Here is a 26349-nt window from a genome sequence, read left to right as displayed (position 1 = left end):
CGCCTTTTTTCGCGTTTCGTCCTGGCACCTCACCGTGAGGCTCATCGGGCCGGGGACGGGATCAGCGGCCGGCGCGCCCCCCCCCCCCCCCCCCCCCCCCCCGCCGTGTGTCACTGGTTAGAAGACCAAGGCCTCGTGCAGGGGTTGTGAGAGGCCCCTTGGCTCTGTCCCCACCTCTCGGTGGGCAGTCTTTTGCTTGAGAGGATTGTCACTGAGGGATATCCATCATGTTCCCATCTTTCTCATGTTCTGATCCAGTGACTGCTCTTGAGAGCCTCCAGCCGGGTCTGGCGGGGAGAAAGTTCTGCAAAGAGTGTTTTATTTGGTATTGTGTTGTTATCGCTCTGTGGGACCAGCACCTTCTCCCACTTGTGTATGTGTGGACCATGTTGCCAGCAGCCGTGCCAGACCCAGTTGGACTTGGCACGGTCAATCTAGGCCGATGAGGGGAAAAGGCTCTTCGGTGTTCTCTCCTCCTGGGAGGGGAGGGAATTGTTGTATCTGAGGGAATTGGATACAGTAGCCAAACTCCAGGCATAATTATACCACTTGGTAAAGTATGAATTCCTAGGGGAAAGGGCATCTGTTGAAGAGAATTCCCACGAGGAAATCAGGGGAACTCTTACAGATAAACTCGTTGTTAAAGACCTGCCTTTGGGGGCCCAGGCCGAGGGCAGGGTTCATGGGACATGGGAAGAATCCGATGAGGAAAGGCCTTAGAAGCAGCGGAGCTGTTGGAAGGAGGCTGGCTCACTATGAGTCCACATTTGGGGGGATCTCTACTGTTCAGTGAAGAAGTGCCCTCCAGGGTCTATTTGCCTGGCTTGCAGGACTTAGGATTACCACCCTTGGGTTCCAGTTGATCTGGAGAGAGCAGTGCATGGCTAAAGGCCCTCAGCCCAAGCCTAACTGTCTCCGATTACCCTCAGAGCCCTGGAGCTGCTCCATCTCCATTTGAGGGTCTTCCAGATGATATCCCAGAAGTAAAATAGTGAACTCTTTCCGGGGCAGGTGTGGAATGTTCCCCCTTTGTTCCCAGCTTTTGTGGGGGGAGTGGGTGGCAAAGTGGTTCCCAGGGTTCTGGGATATCACTGAGGCACTGAGGCCGGGTCCCTGGGGCTACTTCCAGCCACCCACTTGGAGGTTGAGCAGAGTGCCTCCAAGCAGCAGGCAGGACAAGTGAGATGCATTCCTTCCGAGACAGTTGAGAGCTTAACTAACTGGCAGTTAACCTCTTTATAAAGCCAGGCACCCTTCCTGGAGAAAGAGCTAACTGATTCACTTCAATTCTTTGGTTCTGCTGCATGGGGAAGGAGTCCAGGTGGATTAAGGCAGGAGGGGGGCAGAACCCTTGAAGGTGGAATTGGCTTAGTTGTGCTAATAAATTATCATGACTTGACAAGTCAGAGTAGCTGGGGAGGGCTCAGTTTCTCGCCTGTCTCCAGCTCAAGTAGCTTGAATGTCTTACTGAATTAGTGGTTTCTTTTCCAAGACAGTGGGCTCAGAATCCGTGTGACTCCACCATCTTTATTTCTTGAAAGATTCCAGCATTTGGTGGGGGGGCATTCCTCTTGGTAGTGCACCAGCATACGCTGTCTTCGGCCCCTCAAGGCGGGGGGGGGGGGGGGGGGTCCAGGCTGAGTTGGCGCCAGCCCCGGGGGCATAGATGCTGCCCGGGCAGAGCTTTGGGCATGGTCTGCCAGCTGCAGAGATCACCCAGCGCTGCTTCACAACCTTCCTGTTTACTTTGGCCTCTGGGGCAGTTTCTTGGCGCTTCGTTCTCTCCCTCTCCGATGGAACTGTGGTCTTCCATTCTTTCACAATAACTGCCCTGCCCCTGGTGTGCCCTGGGTAGGAGCCCCAGCTAATCAGAACTGCTGAGAAGGCAGCCGGCTTGGTGAATAGCCCACTCTGAGGAGACCTCTCAGGACGTGTGAGTTAACGCCCAAGAACCAAAAGTCAGAGTCGTCTGCCGGCGTATGGTTATGATCATATGTAGTTAGTTCACCTGTAACCCTCCCAGCGGTCCAGGGAACATCTCCCGATTTCTCAGTGTGAAGGCAGAGTTTCTGTCCTGTGTGTAAGGGCATCTGGGGGTTCCAGTCCGCTCGGGGTAATGTAAGTACTGGTCGGGCTCATTTATGTTGAACGGGGACCATGTGCCGTGCTCTGCACATGGATGCTTGGGTTGATTTGAGCATTACCTGTTTATCCAGACGTTTGCTCCCTCGTTTCTAGCTTTTTGTGTGGTGTTTCCCCCTTGAGTATCCTGTCGCCTGTCCCCTCCCCACACCCTGCCACCACATGGCATCGGCAGCGTCCCAGTGTCCTGGATCTTGGGCTTGAGCTTCCTTGTCTCTCTTCTATCCGGTCTTTTTTTTTTTTTTTTTTTAAGGGGGGAGCTCGAACTCACGGCTCTGAGATCAAGAGCTGCATGCTCTACGGACTGAGCCACTCAGGCGCCCCTCCATCCACTCTTAAGTCCTGCCAGTTCTCCCATTTCAGACTCGGCTAAATCTCCTTTTCCAGCCCCTCCCTCTGGTTGCCTCCTAGCGGGCTTGTTGTTTGTCTGTCTGTCCTTTTCTGCCTTCAGCCTAAACTGTACACAATTGCCGGGGAATTTTTACTCAGATACTGTTTCCTTGCATCCATCATCTGCTTACAATTGGCTGTCAGTTCTGCTGTGGGGAATCTAAATGCTCCATCCCAACCCCCACCCGGCCTTCCAGTGGCCCCGGACCCAGCAAACCCCTGCTCTTTTCCCCGTGGAGCCCCACAGTGACTGCGATCCCGTGCTGGGGGACCTCCTACTCTGTGGTTTACAGTTGGCTCGCTAAGTGCGCAGAGCCTCCCAGCAGCTCTTCCATACACTGGGACCCCCCTCTCCTTATCAGTGTCCTTATTGGCCCTTCCCTCTTGGAAATCACCACTTAGAATTTGCTGATCTAGGAAGGCTCTCTAGTTTAAATTATCTTGTATTATTGATGCCTCGTATATGGTGGTTCCAAGACGGAAATAAAGGATGAGCTAGATGTGGTCCCTGAGGAGGCAGCAGTGAGCAGCCAAGGGGGGGGGGGGATGAAGTGGGTGCTGTACCCAGACCACTGCGGAGCCTCTAAGGCATGCCACCAGCTTGGGGATGGCTCATGTTTTTGTGTGTGTGCACCTGTGCGCATACCTCAACACGTAAAACCTACACGTGGATGGCAAGACACACTCTGACTTCAAAAAGCTTAAAAAGTGAAAAACGATGAGCATCTTGGACTTGAGGAAACACACAGGTGGGAGGCGGGAGGTGTGCTGAGGCGTTTGGACTTTATTCTGAGGGAGTGGCGAGCCATGGAAAGCTGCACCGGCAGAGCGATCATTTGTGTCTGTCCTGCTTTCCTGGCAGTGACCGAGAGAGCGAGGAGGGAGGGAGGACGCTAGTGCGGCAATCTGCTCCTGGGGGAGCGGGGACTGGGAATCATAGAAGAGGCAGGAGGACACGCAAGGTCAGCTGGGGAGAAAGGGGTTCCAAAGTACAGAGCAGGAGGTCTCTGGTGGGCGGCGGGGAGGGTGGTTCCCTAGAGGGGGCACGGGGGCGGAGGGGGGGCTTTGCTGGGTAAGTGTGGGTTGCACGCCACCCAATAACATGCTCTTGGCTGTCTCAGCACTTAGAAACAAGTGTCCGCTTGGCCTCTGCTTTCTTTGTGGCATTCTTGCATTTGATACTAGGTGTCAGGCCGTATCTATGAGAAGCCTGGGGAGGATCTTACAGACTAGAGTGGATGTTTACAGTGGGTTCCCTGTCGGTGGTTTTGGCCCACCTAGTTGTAAACGTTTTGTGGCTTTGTGTTCAGTGGAGTGGAACTGGCACGAGCTCCCTCACATTTCAAGCACAGAGTCACATACGTGCGTAAGGAAGGGAGCCTGGCTGCCGGGGCTGCAGGTCCACCTGGGACCCGTCCCCCAGGTGGCTTCATCCTGGCCCCTCCATTTGCACTGTGAACCACTATTCTGCCCTTAAAACTGAAAGCCAGTGTTTGTGTGGACTCAGGTGACCCAAAGGGTCTCTGTTCTCCAGAGGCATCCCACGGGACAGAGCAGAGGGAACACGCTTTCATCAAGGAGCTTGGGTGACTTGACCAGGGAGGCAAGATGGCAGAGGGGCCCCGGAAGCAGGCCCTCGGGGGACACACCTGTGCTTGAATCCGGGCCCTGCTCCCTACCAGCTGACGGTGTGCTGCTTAGCAGCTCAGTCCCGGGCTCTTGGTTTCCTCATCTGTAAAATGAAGGAACTGCACTGTAGGTCACACTGGGAGATGTATTCAGGAGCTCTTGGTGAGGATTCCAGCTCAGGACAAGGAGCCCCCCCCAAGAGTCCGACATCCGAGCAGGGCCAATAACAGATTGTGAGCCGAGGAGTTCCAGCAGTGACAGATGCTAAGAACATAGGATGTGACACAGAGTGACCGGGGTGGTGGTGGGTGCCTTCAGATTGCGTGGCCAGGGGGTCTTCCCAGGGGAGGTGACATTCAAGCCGAGACTTCAGTGATAGGAAGGAGCCAGCCTTGGAAAGGCCTAGGGAAAGAGCACCTGAGACGGGGAACCGCAGGTGCAGAGGCCCCGAGATAGGAATGAGCAGGGCTTGTTGGAGGAACAGCAGGGAGGTTGGCTGAGATGGTGGATGAGGATGAGGACGGGAGGAAACAGCAGGGCCTCTAGTGGGCCTGCCAAGCAGCTCGCATGGTGCCTCGTCCACCGTAAGGCTCTTTGTGCCCTCGTTGTGAGTTGAGAATCCCATGGCAGTGCTCAAGAGTCTTGTCTTTTCCCGTGGCCAGCGTTCACCATGCTCTGTAGACGATAGGGTGGGAAGGCTTGTGGTCCCCTGCTCTGGGCTTTTCACTGACCCGTGCCGGCGTCTTTCTCCCTCCAGTGCACTGTCCAGGTCAAGTTAGAGCTGGGACACCGCGCCCAACTGCGCAAGAAGCCCACCACAGAGGGGTTCACCCACGATTGGATGGTGTTTGTCCGTGGCCCTGAGCAATGTGAAATCCAGCACTTCGTGGAGAAAGTGGTCTTCCGGCTGCACGACAGCTTCCCCAAGCCCAAGCGTGGTGAGTGCCTCCAGCCTGGTGGGGCAGCCCTGCAGGGACCGAGTGTTGTGACATAATCCATGTGTCATCACTCCTTGAAAGGCTTGTTTCCTCCCTCTCCTTGGGAGCAACGGGGCCCACACTCTGAGCTTCTGGCTTGCACTCCTCTCCATGCTGGAGGGAAGGTACCCAGACAGGATGCGGCCCTTTCTGACTTTAAAATAAGATGGTCCTCCTCCCTCCTCTCTGCTTCTCCTTCAGCTCATGAGATCATTGTAGGGAAAACCCCAAGGACGTGGTGACTGTGTCTTGTATCATTGTTTAGACCTGGGCTCTGAGAAGCATGCAGAGAACGTAGCCAGTGGCCAGTGGGTGGGAAGGGCGACTTACTCCCACCTGGTGAGTAATCAGGAAATTGCTTATTGGGCCTACATTTGATGAGAGATGCCATTTTAAGAATTTCTGATATTTGGGGCAAAAAGCATAAAGGGTTCTCATTTCATTGCTATCTTGTTTTGTGTGTCTTCCTTCCCTGTACCACCCCTCAGACTGCTGTTTGTGGAGCAGAAGGAAACGCCTCATTCATGTATTCTGCACAGATCTCGATTACCTGTGGCCCAGTAGTCTGAGGGGGCCGAGAGATGGGAACTTACCCAGCTTATGGGGGGGCGGTCGGAGAGCACTGCCTAGGGAATTTGGGTTGAAGTTGGTGACCGTCTCCTTAGCTCTGTGGGCCCGGTGCCGTGTCTGCTCTTCTCATCATTGAGTCCCCCCGGGTGAAGTGTGGCACGTCAGTCACAGGGGTCCAGTAAATAATTTCTTGAACGGATGTGTTGATAAAGGAGAGAAGGACTTTTTTGCTGGAAAAGTACTGCAGGGTGGGGAGAGCCACTGCTGAGCCCTCTGCCCCAAGTGCAGGGGCCCATGGGGGCTGAGCGTGAGCAAGCGTGGATGGCCTCAGGCTGAAGCAGGAGCACGGCGTGGGATCCCCTGGGGGCCTGGGCCTGTGCCAGCAAGTGGCTTGTGCTCTAGTGGGGAAATGACTTCTGTTACACATGCAGAAAGTTGTGGTTCACAAGGGAAGGCAACTGGAGATTCCTAGCGGTGTGGTAGCCATTTGTTTTTCTTCTGGTTTCTTCCATCGGCTTTCAGCTATTCCTTTCCCTCATTTCTCCTTTCCTGGTCTCCTTTTCCTTCTTTTCTTGAGCATCCTGGAGGAAAGCAGCTCGGTTACTACAATAGCACATGTCTATCAAGCACCTTCAGGAATAAGTCCATGGTGCTTACCGGGCACTTCCTGCTAAGCTCTCTTCCCGTTCGGGGTCCCCGTGCAGTCTCCCCACAGCGCCCTGACCGATGGGAGACAGGCTCAAGAGGGCTCGCTGCACGGCCTGTGCTTTAAAGCCGGGTCTGCCCACCGGCCTGGGGCAGCGCCCGCTTGTTATCAGCACCCGCACGCCCCTTCCCTCGGGTGTTCCTGCTTGCTGTCGGTGCTGTCCTCCTGGGCTGGGCCCTCCGAGCTCCTTAGGCAGCTTCCTCTCCAGTTCTTCACCGTTGCCCTCCCCCGTCCTCTCCCCTTCTCTCTGGGGTGGCCCCGGTGGGATGTTTCCATCCACCTTTAAGCTGTTTATTTCACCTTTGTGTCCCCCTGGGCACCAGAAGCGACACGAATGGCAGTCTGCGTTTATCATGCACTTGCTCTGTGCCATGCTCGTGACAACCCTGCCACGTGGGGCCTCCCAGAATCCCTCAAGGCAGATGTGGTCACTGAGGTTCAGAGAGGCCCAGTAGCCCGTGGTGGTCGCAGGGAGGCGGCACCTGCTGAGTTCCAGGTACTTGGGAAATGGGGTGATGCGCGGGGCACACTCTCTGAAGGCGTCAGTTCGGGGGCAGAGGTGTGATCAGTAGCTGAAGCGTGCTGCTTGCGAAGTCTGTCAGTGAGCGTGGATGCCCGAGCTCGGGGAGCAGCTGCACCAAATGTATCACATCGTGAACGTGGCCGTGTTGACCACACTCATCTTGCCGGTTGTCAACGAGACATGGATCAGGTTAAAGAGAGTGTGAATTTCACACAGGGCTCTCTGAAATTACACATGATCTACTTAAAAAGCATTTTTTCAATCAAATACGTGCTCCTACAAACCCAACAGAAGTGTGCAGGACGGGAAGTTTTCCTTTCTGTCTCACACTGGCCATGCTGCCCCGGGGCACTTGAGCCCTTTCTGGATTTCTCCTTCCTGAACATCTTAAAAAGATTTCATTTATTTATTTGACAGAGAGAGACACAGCGAAAGACGGAACACAAGCAGGGGGAGTGGGAGAGGGAGAAGCAGGCTCACTGCCGAGCAGGGAGCCCGATGTGGGGCTCGATCCCAGGACCCTGGGATCATGACCTGAGCCGAAGGCAGACGCTTAACGACTGAGCCACCCAGGCGCCCCATTCCCGAACATCTTAAAAGTAGTAGAAGCAAATTTGCTACCTTCTGATTTTCCAAATTAAAACAATGTTTTTAACTTACCAGCTCTATGCTAAATTCCAGCCCTTCCTCCAGCATCTCTTAACAAGTTTTGTAAGTAAGTGATTCGTTTTCAGTGGTTGTCTTTGTGACTTTGAATGAGGAGACAAACCTGCTCACCTTTTGGATCCTCCACAGTGGCTCCCGTCATCCTTGGAGGAAGACCTCTGGCTGCTGGGTCTAACTCACGGTTTCTTTGCTCAGCCACCCACATGCTACATGCTTCGTAGCCTTTTGCTGGTTTTTTTGTTTTTGTTTTTGTTTTTTTCCCTTTTTAGCCCCATCTTAACAAATTACACATGTTATTATCTTGTCCATCTTCCCTCCTCCCCCGAGAGATGTATGTCTTGCTATATGCAGTTTGCTGCTGTGACCTCAGTGCTGAAAGAATACAGTAGGTGCTTACTAAATATTTATTGAATGAACAAATGGATTCTCCAGCCCTGTCAACTTTTGTCCGTGCTTTCTGACTTTCCACCTGGGAAGAGAAGGACCTGAGCACCCCTGCCTTTCCTTGAGCCTTACACCCCTCCTTTTGGGGGCTACACTTCTGCTCCCAGATTAGGGATTAATTCTAGAAGTTGGAAACCAACTGTTCTGTTGATTCTGTTCCCTGTTGGGCGGGTCATGTTGCCAGGATTTCATTCATCCTCTGAGCTCTGGGCCACCCAAAGGAGAACGCTCAAGGTCATGTCAAGGTCAGGTGGGTCCTTTCTGTCATTCTTGATTAAAATTTCGCCCTGTTTACTTTGCCTCATGTTTGGGCTATAACTTTGAATAATTTGCTTCTCTCCTTTTTCCCCCTTGTGTTGTTCTTTGATATCCAAAGAACTTCACTTTTTTCACATCCTCTCCATCATTTCCTTTATTTGGTGGAGTTTTTTTCCCCTCCTGGATATTTCATTCTGGTTCTCTTTATCTTTCAGAATTCTCTAATTAGGACTGGCAGCTGTCAAGGCCACCTTTTTAGCCGCTACCCTGGGACTTTATTGTTCTCCTGGGGGGATTTATTTATTACCCTGTGTTTTGGCTTGTTGTTTTACTGGAGTAATTTCTAAAGTAATGTCCCAAGAGACTAATTGCTTAAGCGATTTCGAAGAGAGGCATGTGGGAAATAAACTCTGACTCCTAGTGCATTGGAGAATGCCATTAATCTGTTCTCACACTCGACTGATAGTTTGGTTGGGTATAATATTTTAGTTTGAGACTTGTGATCACTGAGAACTTTTAAAATACTGCTTCATCCTCTTCCGAGGAGTCCGATGCTATTGGGTTCTGATGCTATTGCAGATGACCTGTTTTGTTTGTTTGCTTGCTTTTCTCTAGAAGCATTTAGGATGTTTTTTATAGCATTGTTTCTGGGGTCTTTTTTGTTGTTCTTAATGTTGGACGTTTGGTGTCCTTCATTTTTAACTCTGAAAAGTTTTCTTCTACTTCTTTGACAATTTCTTTTTATTTTCTCTTTTTTCTTTCTGGGATGCTTCTTACTTAAATCCTATATGCTTAAATCTTTTCATATGTAAAATAGAAACAATTGTATCTGTCTGTTGTGGGGTTTTTTTGCCAGTGTCTAAATTAATGTATTTTATTTTATTTGTTTATTTTTGTTATGTTAGTCACCATGCAGTACATCATTAGTTTTTGATGTAGTGTTCCATGATTCATTGTTTGCGTATAACACCCAGTGCTCCATGCAATACGTGACCTCCTTGATACCCATCACTGGGCTCACCCATCCCCCCACCCCCCAAAACCCTCAGTTTGATTCCCAGAGTTCATAGTCTCTCACGGTTCATCTCCCCCTCTGATTCCCCCCTCTTCCTTTTTCCCTTCCTTCTCCTAATGTCCTCCATGCTATTCCTTATGTTCCACAGATAAGTGAAACCATATGATAATTGTCTTTCTCTGCTTGACTTATTTCACTTAGCATAATCTTCTCCAGTTCCATCCATGTTGATACAAAAATTGGGTATTCATCCTTTCTGATGGCTGAGTAATATTCCATTGTATATATGGACCACATCTTCTTTATCCATTCGTCTGTTGAAGGGCATCTCAGCTCCTTCCACAGTTTGGCTATCGTGGACATTGCTGCTATGAACACTGGGGTGCATATGGCCCTTCTTTTCACTACATCTGTATCTTTGGGGTAAACACCCAGTAATGCAATTGCTGGGTCATAGGGTAGCCCTCTTTTTAACTTCTTGAGGAACCTCCACACTGTTTTCCAGAGTGGCTGTACCAACTTGAATTTCCACCAACAGTGTAAGAGGGTTCCTCTTTCTCCACAACCTCTCCAACATTTGTTGTTTCTTGTCTTGTCAATGTTTGCCATTCTAACTGGTATAAAGTGGTATCTCAGTGTGGTTTTGATTTGAATTTCCCTGATGGCTAATGATGATGAACATTTTTTCATGTGTCTGTTAGCCATTCGTATGTCTTCTTTGGAGAAGTGTCTGTTCATGTGTTCAGCCCATTTTTGACTTGATTATTTGTCTTTTGGGTGTTGAGTTTGAGAAGTTCTTTATAGATCTTGGTTACCAGCCCTTTATTTGTAGTGTCATTTGCAAATATCTTCTCCCATTCCGTGGGTTGCCTCTTTGTTTTGTTGACTGTTTCCTTTGCTGTGCAGAAGCTTTTTATTTTGATGAAGTCCCAAAAGTTCATTTTCGCTTTTGTTTCCCTTGCCTTTGGAGACGTGTCTTGAAAGAAGTTGCTGTGGCCGATGTTGAAGAGGTTACTGCCTATGTTCTCCTCTAGGATTTTGATGGATTCCTGTCTCACATTGAGGTTTTTCATCCATTTAGAGAACTCTGAAAAGTTTTCTTCTACTTCTTTGACAATTTCTTTTTATTTTCTCTTTTTTCTTTCTGGGGTGCTTCTTACTTAACTCCTGTATGTTTAAATCTTTTCCTATGTAAAACAGAAATAACGGTATCTGTCTCACAAAGTTGTCCTAAGAATTAAATATGTTTATAAAGTGCTAGGCACACAGTAGGTGCTTTATAAATATTAGGTACTGTTACTCTTTGTTTAATCTGAACTGTTTCTTTACATCTCACCCTTTAAAAATGCGTCTTTTTGCTCTGCATCCTGGGAGGTTTCCTCCACTTTACTTTCTAGTCTTTTCATTGAGTTATAAAATTGTAAGTACTCTATTTTTAACTTCTAAGAGCCCTTTCCTACTTTCTAATTATCCTTTTTAAAGTATTTTGTTTTTATTTGTTGGGCATGTGTTGGATCTGAGGACATTGGCTCTAATTTGTTGTTTTCCTCAAGTTCTCATGTGGTCTCCAAATTATTCCTGGTTTTTTTTTTTAAGATTTTATTTGAGAGAGAGATAGTGAGAGAGAGCAGAGCAGGGGGCAGGGGAAGAGGGAGAATCAGGCTCCCCGCTGGGCAGGGAGCCCCATGTGGGGCTTGATCCCAGGACCCCAGGATCATGACCTGAGCTAAAGGCAAGATGCTTAACCATCTGAGCCACCCAGGCACCCCTGAATTTTTCCTGTTTCTTTTTTTTTTTTTTTTTAAGATTTTATTTATTTATTTGACAGACACAGCAAGAGAGGGAACACAAGCAGGGGGAGTGGGAGAGAGAGAAGCAGGCTTCCTACAAAGCGGGGAGCCCGATGCGGAGCTCGATCCCAGGACCCTGGGATCATGACCTGAGCTGAAGGCAGATGCTTGACGACTGAGCCACCCAGGCACCCCTGAATTATTCCTGTTTCTTTGGGCTCTTTCCTACAGGTGGGAACTCTTACTGGGAGCTCTTTGTAAGGCAGGATGGGTTTTGTTGACCAGTAGGCTTCTGGTTAGGGAGTGGAGCCCCCAATTTCAAGATGAGGTCATCAGAAGAAAGGGATCTGTGATGGGAGAGGGTCAGTGTAGCTGGATCTAGGACCTGAGGCCAGGCTGGCAAGAGATGGGGCCGGTCATGACAAAGCACCTTGCAACACCCTTGAGGGACTTGAAGTTGGTCCTGAGGGCAGTGGGGAGCCATCAGGGGACACGGTCCAGTTCACAGTTCAGAATGATCATTACAGCTGCCCGTGCTGAAGATGCCCAGGAGTGAGCCTGAGACAGAATAGCCAGTGAGGTGCTGGCCAGTAACATGTGAGAGGCAGGGTGCCTGGGCTGGAGCAGAGGCATGGGGCGCCGGGGCAGTAGGTGCATTCCAGAGTGTTTTGGAGGTAGACGTGATAGCACTCAGTGACAGGTGAGCTTGGGAGACGGAGGAGTCGGGGTGACCTCGGGTCCTTGGGTGGGTGGTGGGCAACCTGGCTCCTGAGCTGTGGGGTGCTGGGGAGGTGCAGGTTAAGAGGGGCATAAGGAGGTGGCTTGGGGTCGGCTGTATCTGAGCTTCCCACCTGGCCCCCGTGGGAGTATGTCTGAGGAGCAGAAGGAGGCCGGCTGGAACAGAAATTTGCTGCTGACCTCATCTGGGTTATGTGGGTTTACTACCTGTTGACCCAGCCTGTTGTCCTGGAGGCAGGGCTGCTCCCTCCTTCTAGGTGGGCTGAGCATCAGACTGAGGGTGGTGACACAGAGGAAGCGGTGCCAGACCAGAGGCGTCCTCATGTCCTGTCATCACTCCAGCACCTGACACTGCCAGACGTGGACAGTGAAAGAGTGAATGAATGGATGCTGTCACCGCTGCATTTGGCAGCAGTAATGATTTATGCGGAGACCCTTATGTCAGGTGACAGTGTTCGGGGTGCTCAACAGAGGCAGCCGGGGCCACTGCTGGCCTCCAGGAGGCTGTGCTGTGTGCTGTGGCATGTCCTGGGGCTGTTTTGGGAGCCCCCTCCCCGCCGACGCCTGGTGGGGAGGTCAATCCAGTTGAGTAAGCCTCATATACCGGCGGTGTGCAAGGTCCTGCCCCCCCGGAAGTGTCTCCTGTGGCAGGGCACGGGGCTGGCTCCTAGAGCGCCCAGTGAGCACACAGCTGGGGAGATGATAGCCGGCTTCCAGCTGGACTTTGAAGGGAGAAGGGTCTTCAGCATGGGAGGGTGGGATGGGGTGGAGGGAGGGAGCCGTGGGTGAGGTTCCTGGAGCCAAAGCCGGCTCATCCCCCTGCGGCTCATCCCCGCTCTGGTCTGTGAGGCCAGCAGGGGCTCCTGAAGCCTGAGCCACACGCCCGTCCCCTGCTCCCCTGGGGTTTGCAGGCTGGGGTCCCATGCAAGGCTTTCCAGCTAGCCCTGCCTTTGAGGGTCCCTAGTTATTCCAAACCTACCCTGTTGGCCAGTTTTTTTGGGATAGATGAGATTCATGAGGTATTTGACATATAATATTGGATGAGATATTTGAGAGCTGAAAAGATTTTTTTTTTAAAGAAAAACCTTACACCATTTTAATTTTTAAAGATTCTTTTTCATTATGTTCCATGCACTGTTTTCCAGCAGTTTCTGGCCCACTTAAGAATTATCTGACTGGTGCAGACATGTGCATAATGGTTTTTCACGATTGGCAGGATGTTTTCCTGTCTCCCACTAGTGATTGCCTCTGGAGAGGGAGGGGTGAAGGACCAGGGGAGCTGACCTGTACTGTTCTGATTTTTCTTAAAAGCGGGAGAACGGTATTTTCATGACAGCATGCCTGTCAAAACATTGAGGTTCATTCTGGAGGGTGTGGTTGCTGGAGGTCATTTTACTTGTACTTTGCTATTCTTTTTAGTTTCAACTTTTTTTTTCCCCCTATCTCTGGGGCTAACAAGTCATTTGGGAATGCCTTTGTGAGGCGCTAAAATGGAACCCAGGGGAGTCCCAGCGCAGACCCACCGTCACCATCTCCCATCTCCCTGCTCCCCGTGTTGGTGTCCCTGGCACCCAGCTGGGCCTCTGTTCGTGTGTTTGAGTGAGTAGCGGCAGGTGGTGGATACGGCCCTCCCTGCTGGGGCCGCTGGGGCCACACAGGGCCTGGCACCTCACTGCCCTGATTCGGTTGAGCTCATGCGGCCTGTGGCTGGCAGTGGCTACTCTGTCCTAGCTCGTCTCACGTCCCTTCCTGTGCCTCTCTGCCGCCCTCCTTCCGTGGCGGGGTCACCTTTCTCCTGCTCTGCTCCTTCTGCGCCCTGTGATGCTTCAAAGTCCAGGGGATTCGACACTCCCAGGGGGAGCTGGCCTCCTGAAAGGCCGCAGTCCCTTGAGGCCGGTTGAGCCCCCGAAAAGTGCAGAGGGCCCGTGAGCGTACTGCTGCCAGCGGCTGGGCCTTCGAGCGTGCAGGAAGCTGATGATGCATTTTCCCTTTCTTTTTAGTGTGCAAGGAGCCCCCTTACAAAGTGGAGGAGTCGGGTTACGCTGGCTTCATCATGCCCATCGAGGTGTACTTCAAAAACAAGGTAGGATCCTGGAATAGCAGCGAGAAGGATTCACCGTTCACAAAAGAGGAGGTGGAGCTGGGGCTGCCTGTGGGGTGGAGTGTTGGAGTCCCTTGGAGCAGACATCTGAGTTACAGCGCGCTGGCGCACGAAGGCAGGGGCTGGGGAACCGGCCTGCTGGGACGGCGGGTGGGAGTGCACGTGGACGTGGCCTTCTCGGGGAGCAGCCGGGCCACATCCCCGTTCAGTTGCCCTGCAGGTGTGTGTGGGCCCTGAGTCAGGAGTGACGTGCCACGACAGGGCCAGATTCCATGGATGGTCTTAGGGTGTTAGTCGCCGGTCGTGAGCAGTGGCCAAGATGCAGAAGTTACGTAAACGTCTGACGGTAGGCGAGTGGTTCGATATGTTTATGGTCCATCTATACGGAATCTTCGATGACCTGGTGGTTAATTGTTGAGTGAAAAAAGCAAGTATATTATTCATAGATAAAAGGGGTTATGTTCATCAACATGTTAAAAGGGTAATTTGGGGGGTAGGGTTATAAGGGGTTTTGTTTTATTTTCTTCCATGTGTGTTTTTTAAACACAATGAATATGTATATTTACATATATTGTTTTATTCCGTCCGGGCTGCTGTAACTAAATACCACAGACTGGGTGGCTTATAAACAACAGAGATTTATTGGCTGGAAGTCCATGATCAGGGTGGCCACTGGGTCGGGGAGGGCCCTCTCCCGGGTCACAGACTTCTTGCTGTGTCCCCACGTGGAGGAAGAGGCAGCGATGTGTGGGGTCTCTTATAAGAACAAGCATCCCATTCGTGAGGGCTCCACCCCCAGGACTTAATCACCTTCTGAGATCCCACCTCCTCCTTCCGTCACCTCTGGGGGCTAGGACTCCACATAGGAATTTGGGGGGGACACATTCAGACCATAGCACTTCTTTTTCTTTTTTTTTTTTTTTAAGCTCAGTGATTAAGATAAAAAAAGAGCCTTCCTGGCAGCCTGCCTTTGCTTCTCACAGGCGCCACCAAGAGGCCATGGTGAGGTTTCCTGGCTCAGAGGTGTGCTTTTCCACACGCATGGCTAGCCTGGCTGCAAGCAGCTCTGCCTTCCTTCAGGAAGGAGATCTCCCTGGGAGGCCAGCGGATGCCACCGCTTGCCTAATTGAGTCCCTTGTTTAGCCCTGGCTGTTCCACACACCACCAGGCATCGAGGGCCTCGGGGAACAATGTTCAGGTGTGCTGACCCACTGGGAGCCGAGTGCCACTTCGGCAGGTATGACTCAGTGGGAGTTGGCTGTGGGCCTTCTTGGGCCCAGGTCACAGAAGCGTGGGTCATCCCGAGGCTTTCGGGGGATCAGGACTCGAGAGGCCTGGGGAGTGGCCACCCTTGCGCGGGCAAAGGCTCCATGTCTCTTTGGCAAAGGCTGAGGGGGGAGATGCAGGGGAGATACTGCCCTGCTGGGGCTGGGCCCTGCAGCGGGCGGCAGGGCAGTCTTCAAAGTCCCGCCTAGGGAGGCCTCGCTGCTCCAGGAGTGTGGAGGAGGGGGCAGAGACTGTGGAGGGGGGACGGATGCGGGGGTGAGTCTCAGGGCAGGTGTTGCTGGCCTCCCAGCTCCCTGGGGGCAGCCTGTGGTGGGGGAGGATGATAGCAGCCTGCTGATGGCTGGGGAGACTGAGTCCGTCTGCAGAAAGCTCTCGGTATTCATGTGCACCGGTGTTCTGAGGGGTGGGGGCTGTGGGAGTCCTGTGGCCACTTAAAGCTCATCTCTGGGTTAACTAGATTCATTCCTTTGAGGTTCAGAAGCAGTCTGGGGCCCCCCAGGCCAGCAAGGCTTTTGTGTTTCCTGAGACCTGTCTGCTGTCTGGTCCCTGACACCAGGTGGGAGCTGGGTTTGCAGCCACCTGGGCAGTGGTGGGGTGCCCGCTCAGCTTCCCGGTGCCCCCCAGGGGCCTGCCAGGAGCCTAGGGCTTAGACCAGGGGAGGAAGTCCCGCACAGAGGCTGTGCTTTGCTGCGTCAGCGGCACTGGCTCTTGGAGCCCTTTCTCCTGGCCCAGGGACCTTTGTTGATCTCCAGGTTTTCTCTCGAAACGTTGGCAAGAAGCAGGAGTGCTTGGTGCTTGCGCCTTAGCTGGCACCTTTCCTGTGGTGGCTTCTGAAGCCTCTGTTAGTGGTTGTCGCTGCCTAGGCCTCTCCCACCGGGTGGGGGATGCTGCTCGGTTTCACGTACCCCCAGAGAAGGCACGGTGCTCTGGCAGCTGGGAGGGGGCTTGGGGTCCATCCAGACCCTGTTCCAGCTTCTTGGCCATGAGCCGAATGGAGCCTTCTGAGGGGCTCACCGTCTGGAGGACAGGTGGTGCTCAGTGTTCAACAGGGAGGCAGCAGCTCCGGCCCTCACTGCCTCACCCCTCATCAGGCCTGCAGAGCCTGTTGCTGGAAGCCCCGCCCAGGCTCGTGGGCCGCTTTCTGTCTTCCCTGGGAGCTGCAGGAGCCCCTGGGCGCCCATGAGGACTGCTCAGTTGGGGTGACCGATTACTACGGGACACAGAAGCATTTTTTTTTTTTTCCTTTTTTCAGCTTCATTGAGGTGTAATTGACAAAATTATAAGACATTTAAAGTGCACCATGTGGGGCGCCTGGGTGGCTCAGTTGGTTAAGCGGCTGCCTTCGGCTTAGGTCATGATCCCAGGGTCCTGGGATGGAGCCCCGCATCGGGCTCCCTGCTCAGCAGAGAGCCTGCTTCTCCTTTTCCCTCTGCCTGCCACTCTGCCTACTTGTTGCTCTCTATTTCTCTGTCAAATAAATAAATAAAAAATATCTTAAAAAAAAAAAAAAATAAAGTGCACCACGTGATGATTTGGCAGATGCACACATTTGTGAGAGGATTTTCCCCATCGAGTTAACTAACACATCCATCACCTTACCCTTTTTTTTTTGGAGAACATTTAAGTTCTACTTTCTTAGCAAATTTCAATTAATGATAGTATTATCAGCTGTAGTCCCCATGTTACACAGATCCTCAGACCTTATTCGTCTTACAACTGAACATTTGCACCCTTTTACCAACCTCTCCCCACTTCCCCCACCCCCCAACCCCTAATAACTACTTTCTACTCTCCTTTTCTATGATTTTCTTATTTTTTTAGGTTCCACATATAAGTGATACTATGTGGTATTTGTCTTTTTCTGTCTGGCTTATTTCACTTAGTGTAATTTCACTAGGTTCATCTACGAAGGATTTTCTTCTTCAAAATCCCAAGCCTGTTGAGATTTCCCAAGTCCCAAATTCCAAGCCCAAACAATATTCCACTGTGTGTGTAGACGTACACACACACACTGGCCACATTTTCTTGATCCATTCATCCATCGATGGACACTTAGGGTTGTTCACCACAGAAGCATTTTTTCTGGCTTTGAAGCTGGAGCCAGGCCCCCATGTCTCCAAGCCCCTCGAGACTGCTGGGGACTCTGAAGCCCAAAGAGGGTATCTCCTGCTCCAGCTTGCACAGCGGGTGGGCACAGAGCCAAGATGGCCCAGTGTTGTCTCCCTTCTGGCACGTCCACTACTTGGGATTGTGTGAGGTTCACCTCAGATCAGCGGCAGATCATTTCAGTGATTAAGGACACTTGTCCCAGAGAAGAGCTGCTCCTCCCCCTTTTTATGGTTGGGTCTGCGTAAGAACTGCATGCTGGAGTGTCCCTCCAGGCTGAGCTGTTACCCTGTGTTTATGGAATCTCAGTCAGACCATGTATCTGAGGGCGGCCAGGGAGCCCTTGGAGGGAGAATCGAGCGCCTGGCCTTTGTAGTCCCCTGGCTTGGCAGGTGGTTTGTGGGGCCGGCTGCGTGTTGGAGGATGTTGGGGCAGGCCATGGTTGGTTCTGTTTGTTCAGCACCCCCTTTCTCAGCCTTTTGCGGTGGGGGAGAGCTAGGCCAGCCACATGCAGAAGCCCCGGGTGTTACAAAACCCAGATGGAGCAGGTGCAACCTGCCCACCCCCGTAGGAGCCCCAGGAAAGGTCTCCACCATGGGTCACTGCATCTGCCTGCCGTGTCCTGTACTGCTCCCCTGAGCCTTGCATCCGGACTTCCTATACTGAGTTCCCAAGGTTCCACCCCTCTGTCCTGCCCCTGGTGGGGAACAAAGGGAATTCCTGGTGACCCTTTGGCCATAGGATGTGTCTCTCCTGGGCACAGCACCCTCACTTCCACTGGGGCATCGAGGAAGCAGAGAGAACCCCTCTGAGGGTGTCCTGAATCCTTGTGTGCTCTTTCAGGATCCTTGGGCTTTCTTATTGGGAGTAAGCAGGTGTGTGTGTGTGTGTGTGTGTGTGTGTGTGTGTGTGTGTGTGTCTCTCTCTCTCTCTCTCTTTCTCTCTCTCTCACAAGGGCAGGGCAGGACCCTGGGCTCCTTGAGCCTCTAGTCCCAGCTCCTCTTCCAGGCCCCAGCATGCCGCCACTTCCCCGGGTGCCCCCTTTAGAGGGCGCACGTGTGCAGCTCACTGCCCCTGTGTGTCCAGCCATCCAGGGTGGCTTCTGGTTCAATTTAAAGAGTTTTTATTCAAGTCTGGTTTCTCGAGGCAGAATTTACTTAACTATGATTCTTTCATTTTTAGGTATTGTAGGTTTTTGAAATTTTGGCTTGCGTTTTCATTTGAAATCTGTTGGTGTGCGGCTGTTTTTTCTGTTAAAAAAAGGAAAAGGAAGGTCCCGTTCCTAGGCATAGACTTGTCTGACCAATTCCTGCCAAGGCTCGTGTGCCTGGGGCAGGAGTGCCCCTGTGAGCCTGTTCTTAGAACTGCCGCGTGTTCTTGCTCAGGACCCACGCTGGCCATCTCTGTTCCTGGAGGTGGTTTTGCCCCTAGAGCTCTAGAGGGCGGCCCTGAACTGGGAGAACTCAGGAAGCGAGGCCCACTGTGGGAGGGGCCTGGGATACAAGTCCTGTCACAGGTCTGTGGGGGGTGCGCACTGGGCCAGGTGCTCTGCCAAGTAGCTACCTACTGAGCCTCCAGACGAGGCCTGGAGGAAGGTGATCTCCCCAGTCTGTGGATGGAGGAGCTCCTGGTTACCCAGTCACTTGGTGAAGGCCACGCAGTCACGGGCAGAGCTGGGATTTGGGCCAGCAGAGCCTGTGACTGTGTGTGTACACCTGTTGCCTAAATACCCGAGACAGGCATGACCCAGGGCGTCCGTTGCTCACAAATCCTGGTGTTTGCTTACATCTGGGTGACAGGGAGAGTGTTTTAGGCATTGTGTGCTGCAGTTGTCTGAATGTGGGTCCCTGCTTTCAAAGGTTTGTAGAGATCAGACAGTTGTGGGAAAGTAAACACGAGTTCACCGCAGAAGGAGCTTCTGCAGGCTTGGAGTACTGTTTGAAGTAGGGTCACTGCGAGTGGATCTGCTGATGGCTTTTCCATCCTGACATAGGCAAGGGCTGCATTTGGTTACTCTGCAGCTCTAGGTAAGTTGATCTTTGAGATAGTAAGCGAAGGGGGAAGTGAGTAGACAGCTTACTTCCCTGGGCCTCAGTTTTCTCTGTCCACACGATGCGGCTCCTAGTTGTGCCTGCCTTTCAAGGCCGGTAGGAAGATTCAGAGAGATGAAAGGCAAAGCGTGGGACGCCTGGGTGGCTCAGTCGTTAAACGTCTGCCTTCGGCTCGTGTCATGATCCCAGGGTCCCGGGATTGAGCCCCACATCGGGCTCCCTGCTCAGCAGGAAGACTGCTTCTCCCTCTGCCTGCCGCTCCCCCTGCTTGTGTTCCCTCTCTCGCTGTGTCTCTGTCAAATAAATAAATAAAATCTTAAAAAAAAAAGAAAGGCAAAGCGCTTGGCCCAGTGCCCAGCAGGTACCAGCATTTGGTAAGAGTGTGTTGTTACTGTTGCTGTTGAGGTGGGTCCTCTCCTGTTGGTTAATCTGCGTAAGAAAGGTGAGCTGAGAAAGCAGCCTCCACAGGCCCAGAGGAGGTGAGCATTCCAGAGATGAAGAAAGAGGACATTTGGCTTTTCTGGTGAGTGGGGAGGGTCTCTGCCCACAGCAAAAACAGGCATTTTCTCAAGCATAGGACATTTTCTTGTGTCAGCCTGAGGGGTTTTTAGCCACTCTTGACCCTGAATACGGCGGTATCTGTGAACTGAAGGAATTCTGCTTCCGTGTTGTTTGGCCGTAGTACTTACGTGAGGCTACATTCTGTTTGACAGATAAAGCACTCCTCTCCCCGAAGGAAAAAAAAAAATGGAGTGGAGGGGGGAGCTTTGTCTTAACTACAAAAGTAATATATATGCATTGTTGAGCATTTGTACTAAGACCACTTCTTTTTTTTTTTTTTTTTTTTTTTAAAGATTTTATTTATTTCACGGAGACAGACACAGTGAGAGAGGGAACACAAGCAGGGGGGAGAGGCAGAGGGAGAAGCAAGCTTCCTGCCGAGCAGGGAGCCTGATGCGGGGCTCGATCCCAGGACCCTGGGATCATGACCTGAGCCGAAGGCAGATGCTTAACGACTGAGCCACCCAGGCGCCCCTGTACTAAGACCACTTTTGACCGCAAACGAGAGGTGTCCTTTCTAAGAACACTTCTCCAGCTCCGACCCTGCAGGCTCGGTTGGGTGCCCTGCTGTTAGATTCAATTTGGACACTGTCTACTCAGAACTAGTACAGGCCCCACAGGTTAAGGACGCGGCCCCAGAGGCCTGCCCCCACTTCCAGTGCCAGTTGCAAGCCCCGGCTTCTAATGGACGAGTTCCCACGACCCCCTTCTCAGGTTACATAATTTGCTAGAACAGCTCAGAAAACTCTGATAAACATTTTACTTACTGTTGCCAGTTTATTATGAGGGATACCATTCAGGAACAGCCAGCTGGAAGACGTGTACAGGGTGGGGGTCTGGAGCTTCCATGCCCTCCCGGGGCACACCGCCCTCCTAGCACCTCCTGTGTTCACCAGCCTGGTGTTCTCCAGACCCCATTGTTTAGGGGTTTTATGGAGGTTTAATACGTAGGCATGACTGATTAAAATCACTGGCGGTTGGTGACTGACTCAGCCTTCAGCCCCTCACCCGTCTCTGGAGGTTGGGAGGTGGGGCTGGGAGATCCAAGCTTCTCATCAAGGCTTGGTCTTTCTGGCAACCAGCCCCAGCCAGCCACCCCTGTCTAGGGCCCCACCAAGAGTTGTCTCGTGACAACCAAAGACGCCCCTGTCACTCAGGCCATTCCAAGGGTTTTGGAGATCTGTGCCAGGAACCAGGAACAAAGCCCAAATGTTTTTCTCGGGTACCACAGTTGTCAAAAAAATCTTTTTTGAGCGAGGTGAAATTTACATGCAGTTAACCATTTTCAAGTCAGAACTTTTCATCTCCCCATTGTCCCCAGCCCCATCTTCTGGTAACCTCTCATCTGCTTTCTCTTCTGTGGGTTTGCCTATTCCGGACATTTCCTGTGAAAGGAGTGGTACAATTGTGTCCTTCTGCGTCTGGCTTCTTTCGCTCAGTGTCGTGGTTGCAAGGTTCCTTCATGTTTGCAGCGGTGTCGGTGCTCCGTGTCTTTTTATGACGGGGTAACGTTCTCCTTATCCTCAGGAGTTAGGTTCTGTGACGTCCCCGCCAACACTGAATTAGTGAAGCCTGAGCCACTGTTGCCAGGGGAGGGGAACAAGGGCTGGGCTCCTGGGGGCCTCTGGTCACGTGCAGTTCATCGACTGATGGGTCTGTAGCCGTGTGTTCTGGGTGTTTCCGTCTACAGACACCTTGTTGAATGTACACTGTGGCTTCATTAACACTGAGCTCACGCCAACTGCCGGAACCCAGCTTGTCTGACATGTATTTTCTCTGTAAGGCACCTCCCAGCCGGCCTGGGTTTAGGCCTTCGACAGCACCTCAGCATCGTGCCTGGGGTGCCTTTCAGACCATAAAATCACCCGCAAAAAGCACAGGAATGTCCATGGCCCTGGATATACCACAAGAAGGACACTTGTTTACAGCCCGAGAGCTGAGACAGGAAGGCAGAGCGTCACCTTGTTCGGAGTCAGCTGGGAGCAACCGGGAGGCTCAGAGTTTTCACCCCTCCATGCGTGTCTGTGAGTGAACGTGAGAGCCACAGTGTTGACTGTCGGTTTATAAATAAATTTTAGTGAGTAGCCAAATTCACAAATATGGAATGCGTGAACGGTGAAGATGAACTAGGCTATAATTTGTTTATTCGTTCATCTGTCGGTGGACTTTTGGGCCGTTTCCACTTATTCGCTACTATCCATCGTGCTGCTGTGGACATCCTTGTCCGTGTTCATGTTGGAGTCGGTTTCGATTTCTTTTGGGTGTGTACCTAGGAGTGGAATTGCTGGGTCATGTGGTAATTCTGTCTTTAACCTTTATGAGGAACTGCTGCACTGTTTGCTCCCCCGGCTGCCCTGTTTTATATTCCCACCAGCAGTGTGTGAAAACGCCTCGATGCTTGTTATTTTCCATTAAATTTTTTTTTTTTTATTATGGCCTTTCTAGTGGGTATGCAATGGTATCTCATTGAGGTTTTGATTTGCATTTCCTTAAAGACCTATGATATTGAACATCTCACGTGCTTATTGGCCATTTGTATGTCCTATTTGGAGAAACGGCTACATACATCCTTTGTCCGTTTTTTAATTCAATTGTTTGTCTTTTTGTTGTTGAGTTATAAGAGTTCTTCCTATATTTCAGATAGTAAACCCTTACCAGATGTGTGACTTGACAAATATTTTCTCCCATCCCATAGGTTGTTTTATTATATTCTGATAACGTCCTTTCATGTGTAAAAGTTTTTGATTTTTATGAAGTTCAGTTTATCTATTTTTGTTTGTTGCTCACACTTAAGAGTATAAAATCTCAGACTCCATTGCCAGATCTGAAGTTGCGAAGGTTTATCCCTGTTTACTTTACTTTCATAGTTTTACATTTTATATTTAGATAGTTCATCCATTTTGAGTTAATTTCAATATATGCCGTGAGGTAGGGTCCAGTTCATTCTTTTGCATGTGATTATTCATTTGCCCCAGCACCATTTCTTTAAGAGACTAATCTTTCCCTGTTGAGTTGTTTTAGCATCCTTGCTGAAAATCAGATGGCCGTAGATGTTTGGGTTTATTTCTGGACTCTCAACTCTATTCCATTGGTCTTCGTGACATTATACTAGTTTTGACTGTTGTAAATTTTTTTTAACGATTTATTTATTTGGGAGAGAGAGAGAGCACGCACACACACGCACAAGCTGGGGTGGGGCAGAGGGAGAGGGAGAAGCAGACTCCCTGCTGAGCAGGGAGCCCAATGCGGGGCTCGATCCCAGTACCCTGGGATCATGACCTGAGCCAAAGACAGATGCTTAACCAATTGAGCCACCCAGGCGCCCCTGATTGTTGTAACTTTTTAAAAAATATTTTATTTATTTGAGAGAGAGCACAAGCAGGGGGAGCGGCAGGCAGAGGGAGAGGGAGAAGCAGGTTCCCCGCTGAGCAGAGAGCCCAACTTGGGGCTCGATCCCAGGACTCTGAGCTCATGACCTGAGTGGAAGGCAGACGCTTACCCAACTGAGCCACCCTGGCACCCCCCGATTGTAATTTTATAGGAAGTTTTGAAATTAGGAAATGACAGCACTCCGATTTTGTGGGGGTTTTGTTTATTTTTTAATGTGGTTTTGGTTATTTGGGGCCTCTTCGATTTCATATGAGTTTGATGTCTGACTTTCCATTTTTGCAAAAAAAGACCACTAGAATTTTGATGGGGATTGCCTTGAATCTGTAAATCACTTGGGAGCCATTACTCTTTTAACGTTATTAAGTCTTCCGGTCCAGGAACATGGAATGTCTTTCCATTTAATTAGGTTTTCTTTAATTAATTTCTTTCAGCAGTCTTTTATACTTTTTAGTATACAAGTCTTTTACCTTCTTATTTAAATTTATTCCTAGGTATTTTATTCTTTTGCATGCTATTATAAGTGGAATTATTTTCGTAATTTTCTTTTTGGATTGTTCATTGATGGTGTATAAAACACAACTGATTTTTGTGTGCTGATCTTATACCCTGCAACTTTACTGAATCTGTTTATTTTTTTGTGACTTCTTTGGGATTTTCTACACGTAAGATACCATCAGCAAGTGGAGATAATTTTACTTCTTCCTTTCCAATTTGGATGCCCACCTCCCTTTTTTCCCTTCCTCTTGCCTCATTGCTCTGTCTGGTACTTCCATTATGGTGTTGAATAGTAATGGTGAAAGTGGTCCATCCTTATCTTGTTCCTGATCTTAAGTTTTAAAGTTTAAGGCTAGGGGCCCCTGGGTGGCTCAGTCGGTTAAGCGGCTGCCTTCGGCTCAGGTCGTGATCCTGGGGTCCTGGGATCGAGCTCCACATCGGGCTCCCTGCTCAGCAGAAAGCCTGCTTCTCCCTCTGCCTGCCGCTCTGCCTACCTGTGCTCTCTCTCTGTCTCTCTGTCAAATAAATAAATAAGATCTTTTAAAAAAATAAATAAAGCTTAAGGCTGAGTTTTCAGTGTTTTGCCATTGAGTGTGGTGTTCGTGGTGGATTTTTCAGAGATGCGCTTTCCAGGTTAAAGAAGTCCCCTTCTATTCCTAGCTTTCTGAGTGTTTTCATCATGAAAGGGCCTTACATTTTTTTCAAATACTTTTTCTCCCTCCATTGAGATAATCATGTGGGTGTTTTTCCTTTGTTTTATTAATGTGGCATATTATGTTTTAATTGGTTTTCTTAGATTGAACCACCCTTGCATTCCTGGGATAGATAGCGGTTATGTATAATCTTTCTTTATTTAAATTCAATTAGACAACTTACAGTACATCATTATTTTCAGGTGTATAATCTTTTAAGTGTGATATTGGATGCTAGTATTTCTTTGAGGATTTTTTATTTGCAGGGAATATTGGTCTGTTGTTTTCTTGTGGTATCTTTGTCTTCAGTATCGGAGTAATGCTGGCTTCATAGAGTATGTTAAGAAGTATTCCCTCCTCTTCTGTTTTCAGAAGAGTTTGAGTAGAATTGGTATTAATTCTTTGAATGTTTGGTAGAGTTTACCAGTGAAACCATCTGGTTCTGGACTTTTCCCTAATGACGTTGAGCATGGTTGAGCATGTTTTCATATGCTTATTTGTCATTCTCTCTAATGAGGTGTCTGTTCAAAGTGTCTGCCATTTTCTAAAAGTTGAGTTGTCTGTTTTCTTACTGAATTTGTGAGATTTCTTTGTATTTCTGGATGTCAGTCCTTTAGATACTTTCATTTGATGGCTTGTCTCCTCAGTGTGTTGGCAGTGTCTTGCAAAGAACAGAAGTTCTTGATTTTGATGAAGTCCATTTTATTGATTTTGCCTTTTCTGGTTTGTGGCATGTGGGTGTTCATGTGTGTCTGTGATAGAATATTTGTCATTTTAGCCATTTTTAAATGTACCATTCAGCGCCCTCGAGCACATGTACAATACCGTGCAACCATCACTGCTATTTCCAGAGCTGTTTGATCATCCCAAATAAAACCAAACCAATGAAAGAATAACCTCTCCTCCCCCTGTCCCTGGTAACCTCTGTTCTACTTTCTGTTTCTCTGAACTTGCTTACTGTGGGTAGCTCTCACAGATGGAATTGTACAGTCCTGGCCCTTTGTTAGTTGGCACTCTTCACTGCGCGTCGTGTCCTCAGGGCTCATCCATGTGGTTGCGTGTGCCTTGTTCCTTTTTAAAAGGTGAATAGTATTCTACTGTGCAGATGTACCCACCACATTTGGCTTTTCCATGTATCTACCTATAGCTACTTGGGTTGCTTCCACATTTTAGCTACTGTGAACACTACTGTTAGGAACGTGAGTATAGAAATACCTCTTTGAGATCCTGCTTTCACTTCTTCTTATATCCGGAAGTGCAATTACTGGAACATAAAGTAAATCTATTTTTAATATTTTGAGGAACCACCATGCTGTTTTCCACCACAGCTGTACTCTTGCGAGGTCGTCGAGTACAGTGGCCAAGAAAGAATTCTTGAGACGTTGTATGGTGCAACTTAGTAAGTTTATACAGGGACAGGACCCGTGGGCAGCAAGAGCTGCACTTCTGTATGAAGCTGGTGGTTATGTGCTTAGTGCCCAAGGGGGAAGGGACGTGCAAGGAGTATTAGATCATAAATGTTTTCTTCAAATTTCTGCTCGTAAACCTGCTTTCGCAAGATTTCTCTGGCGCTTATCACTCAGTTCGACATTAACTATCGGTGAGATGTATAGGCAGTCATGAGACCCTTTAAGAATGTAGCAACCAGCACATATCTGATCCCTATCAGAACTATTATAGGTCAGCCTTCTGGACTAAAGGTGAACATTTTTCTGCTTCTATCCCTCATCAGTATTGAAATTTTAACAACATGAAGTCTTCCGGTCCACGAACATGGATGTCTTTCCATTTATGTGCTCTTTAATTTCTTTCAGCAGT

General features: G+C 50.0%; 1 protein-coding gene across 2 annotated transcripts in view; it reads left to right on the top strand.

Moving 5' to 3' along the window:
• The window catches only part of MLLT1 (MLLT1 super elongation complex subunit), a 67705-nt gene that overhangs the window by 4678 nt on the left and 36678 nt on the right, over nucleotides 1-26349 (top strand). For both annotated transcript variants that reach the window (XM_032394674.1, XM_032394673.1), the window contains exons 2-3: nucleotides 4919-5099; nucleotides 13849-13931. In XM_032394674.1, coding sequence (XP_032250565.1) covers nucleotides 4919-5099; nucleotides 13849-13931 — 264 coding nt within the window. The remainder of the gene's footprint in view (nucleotides 1-4918; nucleotides 5100-13848; nucleotides 13932-26349) is intronic.

Source organism: Phoca vitulina, unplaced genomic scaffold, assembly GCF_004348235.1.
Source record: "Phoca vitulina isolate PV1807 unplaced genomic scaffold, GSC_HSeal_1.0 scaffold81, whole genome shotgun sequence".
Lineage (NCBI taxonomy): Eukaryota > Metazoa > Chordata > Mammalia > Carnivora > Phocidae > Phoca > Phoca vitulina.
The sequence above is the reverse complement of the archived record's forward strand: the minus strand, read 5'-3'. Positions and strand labels throughout refer to the sequence as shown.